Source organism: Drosophila bipectinata, chromosome 3L (genome assembly GCF_030179905.1).
Source record: "Drosophila bipectinata strain 14024-0381.07 chromosome 3L, DbipHiC1v2, whole genome shotgun sequence".
Taxonomy (NCBI): Eukaryota; Metazoa; Arthropoda; class Insecta; order Diptera; family Drosophilidae; genus Drosophila; species Drosophila bipectinata.
The window spans coordinates 22,946,548-22,966,815 of record NC_091738.1 but is presented as its reverse complement, the minus strand read 5'-3'; the positions used below and the strand labels follow the sequence as shown (position 1 = coordinate 22,966,815).

The 20,268-nt window shown below is 45.2% G+C and overlaps 3 protein-coding genes across 6 annotated transcripts in view; 1 reads left to right on the top strand and 2 right to left on the bottom strand.

Annotated features, from left to right (window-relative positions):
- The window catches only part of SPoCk (secretory pathway calcium atpase), a 29,345-nt gene extending 16,269 nt beyond the window's left edge, over nucleotides 1-13,076 (bottom strand). For both annotated transcript variants that reach the window (XR_011442582.1, XM_017237735.3), the window contains exon 1: nucleotides 12,497-13,076. Coding sequence is in view for 1 of the 2 variants with exons in the window: in XM_017237735.3 (XP_017093224.2) it covers nucleotides 12,497-12,895 (399 nt within the window). In the remaining variant the exon portion in view is untranslated. The remainder of the gene's footprint in view (nucleotides 1-12,496) is intronic.
- Nucleotides 1-20,268, top strand: part of LOC108122905 (alanine--glyoxylate aminotransferase 2, mitochondrial) — a 35,993-nt gene that overhangs the window by 5,124 nt on the left and 10,601 nt on the right. The window contains exon 3 of one of the 3 annotated variants that reach the window (XR_011442587.1): nucleotides 20,110-20,124. The exons of 1 other annotated variant lie outside the window; for it this stretch is intronic. The gene's annotated coding sequence lies outside the window, so the exon portion shown is untranslated. Of the gene's footprint in view, nucleotides 1-12,426; nucleotides 12,819-20,109; nucleotides 20,125-20,268 lie in introns of those variants that run through there. One more of the 3 variants, XR_011442584.1, reaches the window with a different exon arrangement.
- On the bottom strand, nucleotides 13,727-16,706 carry LOC108122903 (ras-GEF domain-containing family member 1B). Its single transcript, XM_017237739.3, has 4 exons — nucleotides 15,339-16,706; nucleotides 15,130-15,273; nucleotides 14,859-15,061; nucleotides 13,727-14,804 (listed from the first exon to the last, which is right to left on the bottom strand). Exons 1-4 carry the CDS (start codon nucleotides 16,704-16,706, stop codon nucleotides 14,519-14,521), a joined length of 2,001 nt encoding a protein of 666 aa, XP_017093228.2. The 3' UTR covers nucleotides 13,727-14,518.

Genomic DNA, 20,268 nt, shown 5'->3' with positions numbered 1-20,268 from the left:
GGCATACTTGGGATCACACGCCCGGTAACCACGAGACATACAGAACTAGGGAGACAAGGATCCGTTGCTGGACGGTTTCCTCTATAAGCCCGAGGCGTCAGAGTCGAGTTGAGCCATTTCCGAACACGGCAGGTAGCCTTGCGAGGAAGTGAAGAAGGGATAAAGTCTGGCGTACGCCTTACCGACTCCTGGAATCGCAACCAACAGGCGTGGTCCTGCGAAACACGGATCGGCCGACTCAAGGACTCGCGTCCAAGTCACAGACCAAGTGAGAACACCCTGGTCACCAGCCCCGCCACTACAAACTCGGGTCCGCCGGAGCGTATGCACGGTGTCCCGGTGTAGCGGGTGCGCGACGATAAGATCAGGCACACGGCGGCTTCCAAACCTGGCACCGGAGCGTATGCACGGTGTCCCGGTGTAGCGGAGACGTCACACGGCAACTTCCAAACCTGGCGCCGGAGCGTATGCACGGTGTCCCGGTGTAGCGAAGGCGGCAGTCAGCAAACAAACTCCCAAACCTGGCACCGGAGCGTATGCACGGTGTCCCGGTGTAGCGGAGGCGAGCGACCGCAGCCAACCGTCAGATCAGTCGTAGTCGACCCAAGGGGGTGTCTTCTCAAGGTCAAAGGGCAGAAGGTAGCGGAGTCGCTGGCAGCGCGGCGACAGGAGTACCATCGGCGACGGAGTAACGGCGGCGACGGAACAGCGGCAGCGTATCCCGGCCAACCCGCATAGGACGCCGACGACGGAGCCAACAGGAACGGACGGAGCAACGAATCAAAGAGAAAGAAAGCCTTTTGTAGTGTAAAGAGCTCTCAAAATAAAGAGTGTGGAAACTTCAAGCTATTTGTATTACTTTCTGGGCTTGGGCAATCACGTCGAATCTATAAATTCGGTGGAACGGATCCGCGAAACTCTGTGAGCTAGTCGCGGCAAATTGTAGCGATCAGCAGCAGGAAAGACAGTTCGTTACACCTGGCGCCCAAACTTCGTGATTGCATTTAGCCTAGAAAATAACATAGCAGAAAGATGGGAAGAAAGAATTGGATCTACACATTGAGAAAGGAGGAGCTGAGCGAAGTGTGTAGAGAGATCGGTCTACCAGCAGACGGGACTGTGGAAGCGATGAGATCCTCAGTGGCGAGGTGGGTCGACGAAACCAAGGAAGAGGAGGTACTGGCGCTAACGCACGGCCTAGAGGAAAGGTTTGGACAAAGATCAACCCCCAGGCAAAGAGCAGCCAGCGAAACAGAGAAGTTTATAGAGAGCCTGGCGGTACCAGATCCAAGAATGGGAAGAAGCATAGAACCGCAGTCGAGAAAGTATGTTCCGGCCCCGGTGGATTACGCCAAAGTAGCCAGACAGGTGCGAGACTGGTCGTTTCGTTTCGACGGCACAGGGGACCCGTTAGAGTTCCTGGACCGAGTAACGTGGTCCGCAAAGACATACGGATTAGACATAAATACAATCCCCAGAGCCATGCCAGAACTACTGCAGGGCAGGGCCCAAAGATGGTTCATCATGAACGACGAAGAATGGCCAACATGGGCCAGGTTCAAGGCAAGCTTCGAGAATTTTTTCCTGCCGAAAGGATACTTCGAGAAGTTGGCGGACCAAGTTCGCCAACGGAAGCAGCGTCGTGGAGAGCCGTTCAAAGAATACATGGTGGACCTTCAGTCGCTAATGAAACCATTAGGCAAAACAACGAAAGAAGTGATAGAGAGGCTCGTCGAAAACTGCATGCCAAGAATGAAAATGTTCATAAGGCCATACGCCTGCGCATCTTTAGAGGAGGTGATGGGCTTAGCAGAGGAGTTTGAAGAATTGGCGCAGGAGGAAGAGGCTTTTAACAGGCAAGTGGCCACAGAACAAAGGTGGAGCCACAGTCAGCCGGCCGTAAACGAGAGGTGGCAGAGAGAAGGACCGCAGCATGGTGAAGCGGCAAGGTACCAGAGGGACCAATGGACCCAGAAAGAGCAACGGGACGAGTTCCACCACCAGGCCCTCCAAAACACACAATGGGCACCAAGGTGGCAAAGAGAGGAACCGCGCCAAGGCCCACCGGAGCGACAGAATAACACGAACCAAAGTTGGATGCCGAGATGGCAGCCCGAGACCCAGCATAGGTCGGTTCCGCAGCAGCCTAATCAGCAGTGGGCAGCAGGGCCAAGGCAGGGTCCGGTCGAGAACCCAGCCCAGGCATGCAACCGATGCGGTGGCATGGGCCATTGGGCCAGCGGGTGCAGGAACCCGAGGCTGCTTTTCTGCAAAATGTGCGGCGCGACAGGAGTTCGAAGCACAGAATGCTGCCAGAGGGCGGGAAATGCGCAGCGGTCCCAGCAACAGGGAGGAGAGCAGGGATCGCACGGTGCTGCCTCTCGAAATTAATAGGAGGACTAGCCGGAGAAGAGCAACAGTTGACGGCAACCATCGAGGTCGAGGGCACGGAGGTGAAAGCCATGCTGGATACAGGAGCGACGGCAAGTTTTATATCAGAGGACCTAGCAGAGAGCCAGGAAATAGCCGGGAAACGAGTCGCGATAAAGAGGCGGGTAAAGTTAGCCAATGGAAGCCATACAGAAGTACGCGCCGCATTACAGGCTCGGATAAGCTTCGGCAACAGGACAAAGACACTGAACCTGCTGGTGATGCCAGGCATGGAGGACAGTCTGGTGCTGGGATGGGATTTCCTCAGCGAGTTCGGCGCAACGGTGACATGCGCAGGCCACCGCGTTACCATACCCAAAAGGGAGAGATGGGGCGGATGTCTGGAGGATAGACTGTCCGTAGCAGTGTCCGGATGTCCAGAGGTATGGGAAGACGAACGCAATAAGAGATTTATCGAGAGTGAGCTAGAAGCGTTCGCCGTCCAAACAGGATGCTCGAACATAACTCAGCACAGGATCACCATGAAGGACGACATTCCCATAAAGCAGCGATATTACCCCAAAAACCCAAAAATACAAGGGGAAATAAACGCAAAAGTGGAGGAGCTGTTGGAAAAGGGATGCATTGAGCCCTCGAATAGCGCATACAGCTCACCGATTGTAATGGTGAAGAAAAAGACGGGCCAGTGGAGAATGTGCGTGGACTTTCGGCAAATCAACGCAAAATCAGTAAAAGATGCGTACCCAATGCCACGAATAAATTTCATATTGGAGCAACTAAGGGAGGCCAGATTCTTCAGCAGCCTCGACTTGAAGGACGGGTATTGGCAGATCCCTCTGGAGGAAGGAAGCAGAAAGTACACCGCCTTCACCGTTCCAGGGAAGGGTCTGTACCAATGGAAGGTGATGCCGTTCGGGTTGCACTCAGCCTCGGCAACATTTCAAAGGGCCCTTGACCAGGTCATAGGGCCGGACATGGCTCCACATGCCTTTGCGTATCAGGACGATATCATCGTGATCGGACGCACCAAGGAAGAACACATGGCGAACCTAAGAGAAGTGTTCAGAAGGTTGAAAGCAGCAAACCTGCGGATAAACACGGAAAAATGTCATTTTTTCAGGCAGGAACTGCTATACTTGGGACATAGAATAACGAGCCAAGGGATCGGCATGGATCCGGGGAAGGTCGCTGCCATTACGGAGCTGCAACCCCCGACAAACGTCAAGGGAGTACGACAGTTCATAGGGATGGCGTCATGGTATCGGCGGTTCGTCCCAGATTTCGCAGGAATCGCGAAGCCCTTGAACGATCTGCTACGAAAGGGGACGAAATGGGAATGGACCCCCAAGCACCAGGAGGCGTTCGAGACCCTGAAGGCACGGCTGGCGGAAGACCCAGTTCTGGCGTGCCCAGATTTTGAGAAAAGGTTCGTGCTGCAAACGGACGCAAGCGACTACGGCGTCGGAGCGGTCCTGACCCAGGACACCGAGGAGGGCGAACGAGTGATCGCGTACGCCAGTCGAACGCTGATTGGAGCTGAAAAAAATTACTCGGCAACGGAGAAGGAGTGCCTAGCCATAGTATGGGCGATCAGGCAAATGAGGCCCTACCTGGAAGGATATCAGTTCGACGTAATCACGGATCATATGGCACTGAAGTGGCTCAACAACCTCGAGAGCCCGCTTGGAAGAATAGCGAGGTGGGTGTTCGAGTTGCAGCAGTATGACTACGTCATCAGCTACAGGAAGGGTAAGCTGAACGTGGTCGCCGACGCGCTATCTCGCCAGCCGGTGTTGGAGCAATTCAGAAGAACCGTGGATCTGGAAGTCCAAGAGTGCGTGTGGATAAACGCGTTAAAGGAGAAAATGAAGACAAGCCCGCAAAAATTCCCGGACTACGTCGAGGAGGGCGGCTTGATTTACCGCCACGTTCCACATAGAGCAGGAAGCGAGGAAGTGGCGTCATGGAAGTTGTGCGTGCCCACGGAGTCGAGGCAGCAGGTCCTTAAAGAGAACCATGACGCACCGGCGGCAGGACACCTAGGCGTGAGGAAGACGATAGCCAGAGTGGCCGCCAGGTACTTCTGGCCAGGGATGCAAAGAGACATCCGGAAATATGTCAGGAGATGCGAAACTTGCCTAAAATACAAACCATGCCAGATGCAAGCAGCAGGACAAATGCTGACACAGGTCCCGGAAGAGCCATGGGCAACGGTGTGCGCGGACTTCGTGGGTCCATTGCCAAGATCTAAACATGGGAATACAATGGTTTTGGTAATGATGGACCGGTTTTCGAAGTGGACGGAGATAGTGCCACTGCGGAAAGCAACTACCGAGGCACTGCAAAAGGCAGTCAGAGAAAGGATTGTCGCTCGGTATGGAGTTCCAAAGGTGATGGTGACGGATAACGGCGTACAATTCACCAGCCGCAGCTTTAAGAAGTTCCTCGGGGAGCTTGGCGTGCGCCACCAGTTCACCGCACCATATACGCCCCAGGAAAATCCAACAGAAAGGGCGAATAGAACGATCAAAACGATGATCGCCCAGTTCGCTGGGGAGGACCAGAGGACGTGGGACGAGCACTGGCCAGAGCTCATGCTGGCAGTAAACTCGGCAGTGTCAGAGTCGACAGGGTATTCGCCTTGCTTTGTAACGCAGGGCAGGGAGCCCAGGATGCCAAGAGCGTTGTTCGACGAAAACGCGTTGGGCACAGGAGTTGGGCAAGGAACGCCCACGGAGAACGCGACGAAGATGAAGGAAGTCTTCGAAATAGTGCGGAGGAACATGGAGCGGGCGGCCCAGGACCAGGCGAGGCACTATAATTTACGGAGACGGAAGTGGAGCCCAAAGATTGGCGAAACGGTGTGGGCAAAAGAGCACCATTTGTCGAAGGCAGCCGAGGGATTCGCAGCAAAACTGGCGCCGCGGTACGATGGGCCCTACACGGTCGTCAATTTCGTTTCGCCGGTAATTGTCGTCATACGGCACGGAAGAACAAAGAAAGAGAAGAGGGCACACGTGAGTGAGCTGAAGTGCCAAGACATGGGATCACCGGCGAAGGAGGAATAGAACGGCAACCGGCACAAGTGCACAATGGAAAACGGGATATGTCCAGTAACGGGAGCTTTAACAGGTCCAGTCACGGAACAGTAACGGAGCATATCCAGTAGCGGGAGTTGGACGTGCTATAAAAGGCGGCGCCTGGGAGGAGCACGGTCTATTCAAAAAAAAAAATCAACGAAGCAACATGAGCAACATGTCAGAGCCAACGATGATCGTCTCGTCTGACGAGAGCGATTTGGAGATAGTCGGCGATCCCACATGGAGCGGAAAACGGATCAGGACGGAGTGGGCGATCCAACGAGCAGCAGGAGGAAGGAAACACATTCCGGTCGGTCGCGCCACTGTGGAGGAGCGACGCCGGAGCGAGGCGTTGGAGCATAGGAGGAGATCGGAGAGGTGCCGCCAGCGGAAGGAGGCGATGGTCACCATCACGGAGATGGCGAGGAAGAGGGCCCAAAGGGCAGAGGAGATCTGCGAGGAGATCGAAAGGGAGTGGAGAGACGTGAGGAGAGATGGACGAGAGAGAGCCATGAGGAGGGCGATGTCGAGGAGGATGCGGCTGCGACGGGCAAGGCGGCTGGTGGAGGCTGCGAAGAGGAGGAAAGCCACGAGGAGGACCCGACCAGCGACGCGGTGGCCCGCGGTGCCACCAACACCACGCCCTCGGTCGGAACGACCGGAGGAAAGGGAGGTGGCAACGGCCGCCAGGAAGAGGCAGCAGGAAGCAACGTGGCCTGCGGCACCACCTACACCACGCCCAAGGAAGGAGGATAAGGAGGAGGAGCCATGGACGAAGGGGCCGTGGGTGTGGCCGACACCAAAGAAGCCGGCGCTGGGCCGGCAGCACTCTTGCCCGGAGGAGAGGCCAACAAGGCCGGTGCTGATGAGGTCAGCGTCGGATGGAGGTGACAAGGAGGTCCCAGAAGAAGACTGGCCGCCGGAGCTCTGTGTGAGGGTGGCGGCGGAGGTGGAGAGGAGGCGCGGACGCACCGGAAGGTGGTGTGTCATGGCACAGGTTGGAGCCGTATGCTTCCGAGTGCGAGGAGGAACCAACGGCGTGAAAGTATTGAGAAAAGTATAAAAAGTAAAAGTAAAAGTCAAGAAAAATTTATAAATAAAAGAAAGCAAAAAAAAAAAAAAGAAAAACAAACCAATTAATTAAAAAAAAAAAAAAAAGGAGGGGAAACAACAAAAAAAAAAAAAAAAAAAAAAAAAAAAAAAAAAAAAAAAAAAAAAAAAAAAAAACAATTTAAAAAAAAAAAAAAAAAAAAAAAAAAGAAAAATAAATAAATTTAAGCTTAGGATAAAGAAAAGAGGGGGTATATAGAAAAAATTTAAAATAGGAAAAAAAAAAAACAAAAACAAAAAGGGAATATAAAAAAAAAAAAAAGAAAAAAAAAAAAAAAAAAAAAAAAAAAAAAAAACTCTAACTGAAAACAAAGATAAAGAAAAAATAATTATAAGGAAAGAAGAACAACAAAAAAAAAAAACAAAAAAAATTTTAAAAATTATAGATTATTAAAGAAAAAGAATATATAAAAAAAAAAAAATTATTATTATTAAAAAAAATTAATTAAAAAAAAAAAAAAAAAAAAAAAAAAAAGAGGAAAAAAACAGGGAATAGGGTACATAGTCTAGGTGCTCTAAAAGGGTCCCAGGGGAGCGCACAGTCGTTTTCCGAAGGAGGGGGGAAGTGGATAGGTATCCACACCAAAATAAGAGGGTAACCGAGAATGTCATTTTTTTTTTGGGGGCCGATGTTCAGCACAGCGCATCAACGCCGATGTCCAAACGGCTCTGTCGTTTCCCGAAGAAGGGGGGAAGTGTGAGGAGATTTAGTCTCCCCACACGCGAAGACAGATAGCCGGGGGCAAAGGGGGGGGGGGGGGGGGGGGGGGGGGCGGGGGGGGGGGAAAAAGGGGGTCAACCACCGGTCAACAACCCGGGCAGCCCAAGGGAACGTCGCCAGGATCAGTACGGGGGGTTGGGGGGAAAGGTGAAAGCCAGTTACCGTGGGTTCTGGCGAAGGGCTACCCGTGGGAGGACGGAATCTACGTGGAACGTAACGGTGGCAGGTGAAAGGGTAAACGGCGCCACCCGGGGGAAGAAAGAATCGACGTGGAACGTAACGGGTCCCGGGGCAACGTTGGGAAAGTAGTCCAGTGGGGAGTCAGCACGATGCGCAGGCGTGCCTTAGAAAGTGTGGCGGAGTGAGCGGCAAGGAGCAGAGGGGGGGGGTTGCGACGAAGAGTGCAACGGGCCCTGGAAGCCCACCGGTGCACCACGCACCAGCAGCAGAGATCCGTGGCCGAGGGAGACGAGGGGCCACGGACAGCGACCCGCCAACGGGAAAGTGGCGTGATTCTGGAAGCAGGATTAACGGCAGGAGCAGAATCCAGGAGGATTAACGGGCGCTCCAGTCAGTATAAAAGGAGGCCCACTGGAGCGGCTCGAGACGAGTCTTTTTAGGAAGCTTGTAGCGTTGAGTTGGAGGACCGCCTGTGGAGAGTCCGCCATTCAAGGGTTAGAGCGTTTCTAAAAGGATTCGGGTTTTGTTTGAGTTGAAGGACCGCCTTTGGAGAGTCCGACAGCCAAGCGCAAGGAGAGCGATTAAGAAAATAAGGAGAGGATCCATTGCTGGACTTTCCTCCGGAAACCCAGGGTCGTGTAGACGAGTTGGTTCATTCCCGAACACGGCAGGTAGCCTTGCAAGGAAGTGAGGAAAGGATAAAGTCTGGCGTATGCCTTACCGACTCCTGAAATCATAACCAACAGGCGTGGTCCTGCGAGACAAGGATAGACCAACTCGAGATCGCACGCCCGGTGTACACGAGACGTAAAGGACGAGACACAAGACAGAGCCAGGGTGGGGAGACCGAGTTTAGCCACTCCCGAACACGGCAGGTAGCCTTGCAAGGAAGTGAGGAAAGGATAAAGTCTGGCGTATGCCTTACCGACTCCTGGAATCGCAACCAACAGGCGTGGTCCTGCGAAACAAGGAGGCATACTTGGGATCACACGCCCGGTAACCACGAGACATACAGAACTAGGGAGACAAGGATCCGTTGCTGGACGGTTTCCTCTATAAGCCCGAGGCGTCAGAGTCGAGTTGAGCCATTTCCGAACACGGCAGGTAGCCTTGCGAGGAAGTGAAGAAGGGATAAAGTCTGGCGTACGCCTTACCGACTCCTGGAATCGCAACCAACAGGCGTGGTCCTGCGAAACACGGATCGGCCGACTCAAGGACTCGCGTCCAAGTCACAGACCAAGTGAGAACACCCTGGTCACCAGCCCCGCCACTACAAACTCGGGTCCGCCGGAGCGTATGCACGGTGTCCCGGTGTAGCGGGTGCGCGACGATAAGATCAGGCACACGGCGGCTTCCAAACCTGGCACCGGAGCGTATGCACGGTGTCCCGGTGTAGCGGAGACGTCACACGGCAACTTCCAAACCTGGCGCCGGAGCGTATGCACGGTGTCCCGGTGTAGCGAAGGCGGCAGTCAGCAAACAAACTCCCAAACCTGGCACCGGAGCGTATGCACGGTGTCCCGGTGTAGCGGAGGCGAGCGACCGCAGCCAACCGTCAGATCAGTCGTAGTCGACCCAAGGGGGTGTCTTCTCAAGGTCAAAGGGCAGAAGGTAGCGGAGTCGCTGGCAGCGCGGCGACAGGAGTACCATCGGCGACGGAGTAACGGCGGCGACGGAACAGCGGCAGCGTATCCCGGCCAACCCGCATAGGACGCCGACGACGGAGCCAACAGGAACGGACGGAGCAACGAATCAAAGAGAAAGAAAGCCTTTTGTAGTGTAAAGAGCTCTCAAAATAAAGAGTGTGGAAACTTCAAGCTATTTGTATTACTTTCTGGGCTTGGGCAATCACGTCGAATCTATAAATTCGGTGGAACGGATCCGCGAAACTCTGTGAGCTAGTCGCGGCAAATTGTAGCGATCAGCAGCAGGAAAGACAGTTCGTTACAAGTAATTAAAGCTCAGACCCTTTAGAAATTTTTCGAATGTTGAATGTTAATGGGTGGTTTTATTTCTGGGACTTATCTTTTAACTTCACACCATAAGATCACAATTAGGTTGAGATGAAGTGACTGTGGAGGCGATTTTATAACCTTGATTCGGTTGTCGGTAAAACACTCTTTGGCCAGATGTGCTTCAGTTCTCTATCCTTTTAAAACGTTTAAAAAAGTGTCATTGTCTCTATAAAATATGAAAGTATCACTTCACTTAAAATTGTTGAGTAATGGCGAAGATCAGTGATGATTTTGACCAAATAAATGGTCGATCTTATAGTATGAAAAACTCGGTCAAATCAATTTGAACGAAAAAGTTTTCGAATGCACGTTTTGTGGAAAATTATACTAGGTATGTCTTGTAACATACTGCTAGGACCCACAATAAAAAAAAAACATTTTTGGCCTTATACTACCACAGGATGTTCCTCCATATTTTCAAGGGCTATTTCGAATGCCCGTTGCCGAACGAGAAGAGCTTGACTTAGTCTTTTTTTTTTGTTAGAGAACCACTTTTTTAGGACTTTCATCTACGAAATTATTTTCTCTAAATCGTCTTCCTATGATTCCCAAACTTGAATCAATTTTACAGTTGGTTTTAAAGCGATAGGAGACATAATTGACATTTCGCCTGCCCCACAAGACGTTTCACTGTCCTTTTCGACATACATATCTTCTGTGGAACTCGCATTTTTTTATGCTGGCTCATATTTTGCTGCCTGACCTGCTCGCAGCAACCTATGCAGACGACACCGCCTTCCTTACCACCGCCGATAGCGCATTGGGGGCAGCCGATACGATGCAATTGCAGCTTGACTTGCTCAGCGACTGGCAAAAGCGATGGAACATTGCCGTCAATAATGAGAAGTCCACTGCCTCCACATTTTCTCTCTGCAAAGGCAACTGCCCTCCAGTTAACCTTAACGGCTCTCCAATCCCACAGGTAGACAATCCCAGGTACCTGGGATTCACCCTAGACAGGAGGCTCACCTGGAAGCCCCATCTGATTAAGAAGAGGAAACAGGCTAATCAAAGACTCCGGTCCTTCTACTGGCTTATGGGTAGGAGATCGAAGCTGAGAACTTCCACTAAACTCCTCATCTACAAGGCAATAATACGCCCTATCTGGACGTACGGCATACAGCTCTGGGGAACTGCGAGCAAGACGAATGTCCGAACTATGCAAGCTTTCGAAAATAGAGCCCTTCGAATCGCCACTGGGGCCCACGTCTATCATGACAATCGCACCATCCACGAGGTTCTCAATTTCCCTTGGGTCAAGGACGAGATACAAAGAAGCAGCGCACGTTACATGCAGAGGCTTCATACTCACCCGAACCGGTTGGCCAGCTCCCTGCTGGACAGCAGCGAGCAACCCAGAAGACTTAAAAGGACACACCCGCTGGACCTCCCCTTACTACTCTAATTTTTTTTTTCTACCATATTAATATTTAGAAATATCTATACGTCAAGTTTACGTGATAAAATTTAATGGTTGTCCCTAATGGACAGTTTTAAATAAACATTACCCTGCTATTACAAAAAAAAACAAGAAAGGAAAGCTAACTTCGGGCGGAGCCGAAGTTTATATACCCTTGCAGTTAAAACCGGATATATATCGCAAACATCGGATATAGTTGGCCGATCCTTATGGCAATAGGAATATATAATCCAATTTTTTACAATACAAAATCTAAAAAAAATCCCAAACTTCTATCTTCAAAAATACGAAAGTTGATATTTCTACCAAATACCATTTCCGATCGTTCAGTTATATGGCAGCTATAGGATATAGTCGGCCGATCCTAATGAAATTCCGTAGGTCGGATCAACTGACCATATATATAATCTGTACCAAGTTCCAGCTTTCTATCTTCAAAAACACGAGTTGGGTCAAAGTTGGGTCATTTCCGATCGTTCAGTTATATGGCAGCTATAGGATATAGTCGGCCGATCCTTACGAAATTTGGCATGTCGTATTATTTTGCCAAAAATAGCTCTCATGTCAAATTTGAACTCTCTAACTCTAAAAACAACAAAGTTATACCATTTCCGATGAATCAGTTATATGGCAGCTATAGGATATAGTCGGCCGATCCGGGCCGTTCCGACTTATATACTGCGTGCAAAGGAAAGAAGGGTGTGTGCAAAGTTTCAAGACGATAGCTTTAAAACTGAGAGACTAGTTTGCGTAGAAACAGACAGACGGACAGACAGACGGACAGACGGACAGACGGACATGCTCATATCAACTCAGGAGGTGATCCTGATCAAGAATATATATACTTTATAGGGTCGGAGATGTCTCCTTCACTGCGTTGCACACTTTTGACCAAAATTATAATACCCTCTGCAAGGGTATAAAAAAAAAAAAATATTTTTCATTCATTTGTAATTACTGCAGGAGATCAATCAATAACCTATTGCACTTGACCGCCTTTCCTGTAAATTGCAGGACAGTTTTTGGCACTTACTATATTGCCAAAAACTAAGGAAGAATCTTAAAAGTGAAAAGACTAATGGAGAACATCCTAAAGTATTATTTAAACTAAAAAAATTAGGAATATAAGAATACATTTAATTTATTTCAAACTTTTCTTTGGCACCACCATTATTTTGACCGGATGGACCAGGTGCATCATAGCACAAAGGAGAAAAAATAGTTACAAAACTGAATACTGCGTACTCTAGTAGTACAGGTATTAATAGTTACAAAAATAATTATATAATTCGACTATAAATATAATTAATTATAAAAAATTGGACTTTCAAAAGCATATTTGTAGAAATTATAGTCAAAAAACTTTTTGCTCTTCCAGCAGTACTATTATTTTGACCCCAACTGTATATGTACATATGTGGGTAACTTCCAGTGTTGCAACAAATGGCAGAATATTTCTTTGTCGCTTATCGATTTTTTCGATTCTTTTGTTGTTTTATTTTGTTGCAGGTGCTTGGAACCTAACAAGCATTCCAATAGCATTGGAAGTGGATTCAGATTCGGATCGTTCTGGACTCACCTTAATCACACTGTCACTGCTCAAGCCGCAAATTTTTCGCTTCGCAAGGAGTTGATGCTGCTCTAGCTGCTGCTTCCGCTTTTCCTGCTGAGCTGATGCCACTAAGGTTCCCGTTACCAAAGGAGCGACACCTAAACTACTTTTGCAGCCTACTCCCCCACCTGATACGCCTCCAGAGGCAAATAATATCTCGTTGTCCTTGTTTTCCTCGTCGTCGCCCAATTCCAAAGAGGTGCATACATTTAAGTTGAGAGCTGCGACATCAGTATTCGCTTCTATGCTTAGGTCGATATCGGCGGCCGTGTCCGGCAGCAGGTCCAAATCGTTGTGAAAACTCAGGTCCAGGTCTTGCGGCAATTTTGCGTACTTATTGTGGTTTTTCATTGTGGCCTCCGACATGAGTCATTTGGCCGGGACTGCGAAGTAAAAACGAGGCGAGCGACCGCGTATCAAAACAAAAATAATAACGCGGACACAATCGATTTTTCGGGCTCGGTTTACCGCGTCAACAGTGGATGGTGGGTGTAGTAAAACATCGTTAGACACTTTGGAAGTGCGCCGCCCAGTGTTACCAGTTACCGCTATTCTTCCAGAATGTACCTAAGCCTTGTTACCCAAAAAAAGGAAATTATGACGATTCGAATCTGTGTGACCAAAGGAGAGAAATTACATCCGTCTAATATGGCGTTCAAAAAAATAAATAATCCATTATAAAGCATCTTAAAAATTAAAATAATAAATATTCTATTTCCAACTTTAAATCAAATTTTAAATTTTTTTAAATTTTGTAAAATTTAATTTATTATTTGCCCAACCAGGGAACGAGAAAACGAACCTAACTTTCGAGGGGGCAGCCTCATGTTTTGAGTCCTTCACAAACCAATCCAAAAAATGTGATATTCTGCATATCCGAAAAACCTTTTTATAATAAGTTAATATTTACCAATTTTTCTTTTCTCGTCCTCCTGATTATAAGTATATAAACTTTTAAGATTACAAAACGTACACTAAAGATTATTTCTTCACATACATTGCAAGGGAAAAAATAAAAGTCTAACTGCTACAATAAAAAAATTTGTCGGGAATAGGTTCTTTATTTTTGCTTTTTTTTTTTAATTCCCCAAGAGTATTGTACGTGGCACAAACTAAGACAGTTTACCCTTATAATTTTTATGATTATCCCACATTTTTATTCAGTTGAACATAAGTAAAAGTTACCACAAGAATACATTTGTTGAAATTTTGTTCGAAAACGCTTTAATTGTGTTATTTTAAGCCACTTTACAGCTGGTATTTTCATGATTTTATTTCTTATCATACTAAAATGCTTAATTAAAAACAAAAATTCGTATCAAAAATGAAGCATGGTTTGTAGCTACCTTAAGGTGCCCGGTTGTTGATGGGTTAATGTGGTTCTCTAAACATTCGAAATTTTGTTAAGCGATATATGTTATATTGCAGAAGCGCAAAAGCCTCATAAAAAAATCATTCCGGACTGATAGGAGAAAACCAAAAATATTTCATTTATCTATAAAATTTTGTATAAATATAAAAATAAATACTGATCACTTACATATAGCGCGCACTCATACTGCTTTGTCAAATGAATTATACATAAACTATAACATCATATATGATTTTGGTAATACCGAGTTTAATGCTTTAATAATAAAATGCGTTTCATATGCATATTGCAATAATTTAAGTACATACGCGATTCCCTTACTATTAAACGGCATAGTAAAATATTAGAGTTGTTTTATCCCGATAGATCTCACCGCCTTCAAACGGTAAAGATTTCGGCAAATGAAATATATGTAAGGTTTCACACCTCTGGAAAAAAAATAATGACAAGATACGACACGTAAGTTACTAGCTTCACAAGCTTTTCATAGAAAGGGACATGAGAGTGCGAAAGGATGAGTGACCTTTCCTTAACATATTCATTTACTTAGTCTAACCAATTCTTTCCCCGAAAATAATCATGGCAAGCTTATATGTAGCTTAATCTCTACGTAGTTGTTAGTGCGGCTGCTGTTGCTGCTCATGCAGCTGCTGAAGTAGCTGCTGCTTCGTCTCCGCTTTAACAGTCTTATAGCGGTCCTTCTCCTCGGTATTTTCTGGAGTCTCGCATTCAAAGGAGGCCATTGAAAGAGTGGTTTCGTTAAGCACAACACTATGCTGTAGGTAAGCAATAACGTTCGGAAGTTTTTCAAAGGGGCAGTTAACCTTTTTCCACTCGTTAAACTCCATTACTTGTTTGGCTAACTGTGAGCACTTTTCAAAGTTGATATGATTGTTTGGCAGCCTATTAAAGCAGAAAAAATATATGAGTGTCTCCGAAAAAATGTACTGTTTTTACCGATTCGAACAGCCTTCGTTTAAAAAGTACAGGTCCTTAACAAATAAACTAAAAAATGGAATGATAATTCGTTCGCGTTCTTCTGTGGCACCTTCAGACCGCCACATTGCAGCTTTGAGTGTGGAGCGATAGCTGTTAAAGTTCGATGTTGGATCCATTTGATGTTCCAGCACCGAAAACTTTGCTGATTGCACTTTGGCCCACTTTTCGGAAGAAATGTTAAAATTGTATAAAATTAGAAATGCAATGCAAAAAATCAAACGTAACCTACTGTCTTCTTAAGTCTGCTTATGGGTGCCAGGTTTAGTCCAGCTATTATGGCCATCAGACTGTTAAAGTTGCCGATGTTAAAGCATTCCCTAGCCGTTTCGATCCAATACTCAATGATGCGTACTCGCTGTTTCTTTTTTGGGTACTAAAGATAAAATGCATATGTTAGATTATTTAGGGCTCTTAAAAAGGGCTCTCAGCTTAACCTACCTTAACAATTTCACTAGCAGTCAAATAACTAAGCCTATTAAACCACTGCACATACGACTCCAAGTTCCTAGTTTTCTTTAAATCATTTATCGAACCACCACAGTTTCTAGCTTTTACGCCTTCTTTTGCCTGCTGCTGATATTCCTTTGCGAAAGCTTGGACGAACTCTTCCGGCCCGATGTGCGATAGGCGCTCCAGTTCGATGGCTGTTAATTGGTGTGCCAGGATGGCACAGCTCTGACAAATATCCATGATACCAAAAACTTCGTCCGATAGAGGTGTGGTGGAGTTTGGATTAGATGAGGTCGAGGAATAAGCACTGGAGGTGTTCGAAGCACCAATAGCAAAAGCTGCAGACAATGATCCGTTGGCTTGAGAAGAGGTTCCCAGGAAATTTTGAAATGGATTATGTAAGTGGTGGTGGTTTTGTTGTTGTTGCGCCTGTTGTTGTTGCTGACTCTGGGATTCCTCGGCGCTGAGAGTCTGCAGGAACTCCTCGTACTGCTCTAGAGCTGTCAGCCGGGAAACGAGAAGTTGGAGAATTCGCGACACATTCTTGCCTAGCGAGTTGTCGATGTATACACATTTTCTTGCTAAAATGCGCACCTGTTGCATTAAACGCTCATCTCTAAAGTCGTAAGGGAAAATTTCAATCCACTCCGAAAGCAGCTGTATGCAGTGCTGGGCCGAGCGCTGTGTGGCAGTTCGCTGCAATGGCCGAGGCTCCAGCTCCGACGTAATCACGGTCGTTGCCGTCGATCCCTTCCGGTGAGTAAGCGGTGAAGCCGAATTAATGTTAAGCAACAGCGGACGGGTAGCAACTTGTCCTGCATCATCCACAACATCGCTCTCCAAACCTGCCTCTTGCTGTTGCTTCTCCCAGGTCTGCGAAATCTGCGCTAACAGCTCGTAGGGACGTACGAAAAGCCTGGCGCTAAGAAGGAAAGCAAATATAAACCCCTCATCCGGATAGTATTCGTGTGTGGGCACCATATGAACAATTAACGACTGCAGTTGTCCTGAATGTAGCCGACCCTCGCAGTACACAAGGTAGCCCTCCCTAGGATCTTTGCCCATTTCCTGACTTTGCGGAGGAGCATAGCTAAATACTTTCTCGGAAACCTTTTCGGGCTGAGCAACTCGTCGAATACCAGAAAGTGTGTCATGGGCATGGCAGGCACTATGACTTCGTTGCGTCTTTAAGTCTGGCAGGGTTTTATGAGTAATTGTCGAGGCAGTGGTGCCGGATGCACCAGCTCCTGCAAATTCAGTCGCTACTCCCTTGATGTTTAGGTTAATGTTGGCACTTCCAGTACTTCCGCTGCGGCCATTGGTGGCGCTGTTAAGGCCCCCGTTGCTTGACGACATCTCAATTAACTTGGATCCCCGGTTAAATCATTTAGGCTTTCCAGTTGGCTATATGAGCGGAATGCGTCACGAGACCGAACACCCAGAAGCTATCATTGGGAACCAAAAAGAAAAAATGTTTAATGGGTTAATGGCTTTTAGGATTTTAAAGAATCGAATTTTTTATTTTATTTTGAACGCGTTTTCTGAAAACACCGTTTCTAAATTCTGCGATCTCGATTTCTCGAAAATGGATAAACTGATCAATCCAAAATTTTTACACAATCTTCTTGAATATATTCCCCAAATAACGAACTAAGTAACTAATTTTAATTATGAAAAGAAAGCTAATATACCCTTGCAGATATGCCCTTATAAATCACAAATATCGGATATAGTTGGCAGTTCGTAATGAGAACTTTAGTATAAAACCAATTTATATGAATTCAAGTTAAAAAAATTTGCAAACTATCGCCAATTCCATCTAAAAATACAAAATTTTTAGAAGTTGAATTTCAAAATATTTTGACATGTTTGACATGCTATTATCTCCTAAAAGTAGCTTCTACTTAAGTAAATAATAATTGTCTTAAAACAGTAAAAGTTCTCTTTGTAAGAAAAATTAAAAAATAGATAGCTGAAGCAAAACCAAAAAACGTATTTTGGGAGAAATTTGTATTAACAATTTAAAAAAAAGGATGTTCCTAATAAAAAACACAGTACAATATTCTTTTATAAAGTCGGGAAAACACACCATCATCAGTAGAATAAGTTTTTATTGAAGACAGTAGTTTAATGTACTTTTTTTCATGACAATGTATGCTGTGACCACCTTGTGACAAAAATGTGGCTGAGAGAACCCACCGTGATCAGATAGAAAAATATCTTGGCATTGGATTTTCTGCAATCTCAGTTGAAAATATGTAAATGCCAAAATATATTAACATATTATTATTATGAATAATATCTTGTTTTATTCATATCTAGAAAACCAAATTCTTTCTGAATTGGTTTCCTAGTCCCAATGGAATATTTCAATTATGTTTTCACCCAAAAGTATGCAGCAACATTGTTTCTAATAATCTAGGTTTTGAAAGGTAGGTAAATTTAAAAGAATTTTTATAAAAGGAAAAGGCAGAGGGCGTCTTGAATGGAAGAAGAGTATCGGATATCCTATAGTTGGGATATGAGAGAATACAATTAAAAAAACATGTCAATATTGTGTCAACCTCATTCAATTATTTTAATATGGAAAGCCTGTATTTAGAAGTCTTTAAGTATGTGTAGAACAGCTCCCAGCCTACGCAGTGCATCTTACAGAAAGACAGAATGCTAACAAAGTAGTCAATAAGGGAAAAAAGCAAACCGAGTGTGGGCTAAAGACAACAAACAGGCAAAGAGGAAAAGGGGCAAAGGGCGGGCCCGTGGTAGATGGGACTGTGGTGTGTTTGATGGTGATATCTAGGAGAAATTTCGAATTGGAGGTCTTGGATGGAATTTTGTTTTCTTACCAGATGGCGTTCTCAAGCATGCTGCATCCGGACGGGAGTCCTCCGATCCGCGCCACGCTACCAGTACACGTCTGAATTGGGGCAAGAACACGCCCGAAAGATGCTGCCCCAGATGCACTTGCCACGGCGCAGAAGAAATCAGGACATGGGCCGCTGCTTGCGTCGATGTCAGCGTTGCCAAAAGTGGAACACGGTGCCAGCCAAGGGTGAGTGTCTATGCACGGGCTTGTGTTTGCAAAAGAAATTTACGATACGCGAACGGCGAACATTTTAGTTCCTCCTAGTTCACCACCTCATGCACTCGCACACATACATACGTATATATGGGCACTTGCATGAAACACGGACAAGCTGCCACCCCCGCATTAATGTATTCGCCAAAAACAGGGCAGATCGATCACATATTACCAGTTCAGGAACAAATCACGAGTAGTATGATTGTGTACTTTGTTTTTTAAAAACAATTTTAAAGTCCAATTCCACAAGCGTCTGAGCTTGTGTGTATGTGTATATATGTGTTTATGTGCTCTTAAGATGCGACCGGTTTGTTTGCCATAAAAAGTTGTCCAGGTATCAACACTAAGAGATCGATTTATCAGCTGCACTAAACTGCCTTTTCTTTGAACATTGAAAAGTAGGGGGCTTCGCGATTTTGCATTAATCTTCTTGAAAATGCGTCTAATTAGCGGTGAGCGTATAGTTTGTTTACTATGACCAGTCAGTGTTGCCAGACTCTGCTTTGGATATTCCCCTAAACGTTGGCTTCTAAAAAAAAACGCACTAAAAAATCCTCCAATTTTAAAACGAAATTTCTATAAACCGTGTTGAAGATTTAAATTCCTTTGTCAATAAAACAGCGTGGAGAGGGTCGAAAAATATCAAAATATTATTTTCATATGAATAATACTGTTATTTTACCGCCTAGCAAGTGGACAGGTTCTATGCTTGGTATCTTTCCAAGGAGTTTTTTGGATTTTCATTGTTGGTCGCCCACTTGGTAAAACTGGAAATTTAAAGCGATCGGCTAAATTTTTTCCCAATAAATTAATTAAACATTTAAACATTTTTTTATTTGTGAATGTAAATGCATTTCAATGTATCTCTAAAATTTTTAGTTTTTTCCATCGTTTGTCACCAAATACAGTACGTTCGTTTAATATATAAGGATTATATAAATTATAACTTCACCTGCAGAAGCTTCAATATGTACATGCGGACATTACAAAAATACATTTTTTTAAATAGATAGTTAACTCAAAAAGTCCCAGTCTACTATCCTAGAATGTATTGACCGACTGATTTCGAATTTTAAAGAGCACTAATACAACAAGCAGGGTCCCGATATAGAAACGGATCTTTAAATACTTGGATTGCTTTAGTAATCCAAAAGGATTAATTGCACACATAAAAGAAAACATAAATTTAGAACAAGAGAGAGTACGAGAATATATAATATTATATATATATATATATAACATATTGTCTCATTAAAGTTTTCAGGAATAAATAACATTTTTTGTTCAAAACATTGAGGAAATAAACACCGGTTTTCAAAAATGGACTGTCTTTAATTCCACTAAAACAAAGTAATAACATTTTTTGGTGTTGATAATATTTTAAAATATTTAATTTGCAACCATTTAACCATTTAGATGTGGATGTTGTTATCCCATAATATTCTGCTATAATATCAGCTGCCTGAAATTTTTTCCGCATCCTTCCTAAAAGTATGCAACACAATCTAGTTATTAAAATGTATGCATCGTGTTTTTTCGTTAAATTTTTACATTTTTGGTAAATACAAAAAAAACGCTCTAACCCGCTATTTGATTTTTCTATATGTATCGTAATAAGGATCGGCTAATTATGTCTTATATTTTTTAAATATTCCTTTCCCTTTTTCTTTTTTAAAGCGTATTGTAATTTTGTTACCCATCCCATATCATGGGTCAAGAATAAGTAATAATATATTTTTAAATATCATAAACTATTTACATTTTAAATATGAATGAAGTACCTAATCATAAAATTATAAAAAAAAAAATTAATAATAATAATAATAAAATCCGGCT

Excerpts from the sequence above, each read along its gene's own strand:
- LOC108122903 (XM_017237739.3), bottom strand. The coding sequence starts at position 16,706 with ATGTCGTCAAGCAACGGGGGCCTTAACAGCGCCACCAATGGCCGCAGC. Across the intron at positions 15,274-15,338 it reads CTGCTAGTGAAATTGTTAAG|TACCCAAAAAAGAAACAGCG; the intron begins GTAGGTTAAGCT and ends TTTTATCTTTAG. Across the intron at positions 15,062-15,129 it reads TAAGCAGACTTAAGAAGACA|TGGGCCAAAGTGCAATCAGC; the intron begins GTAGGTTACGTT and ends TCTTCCGAAAAG.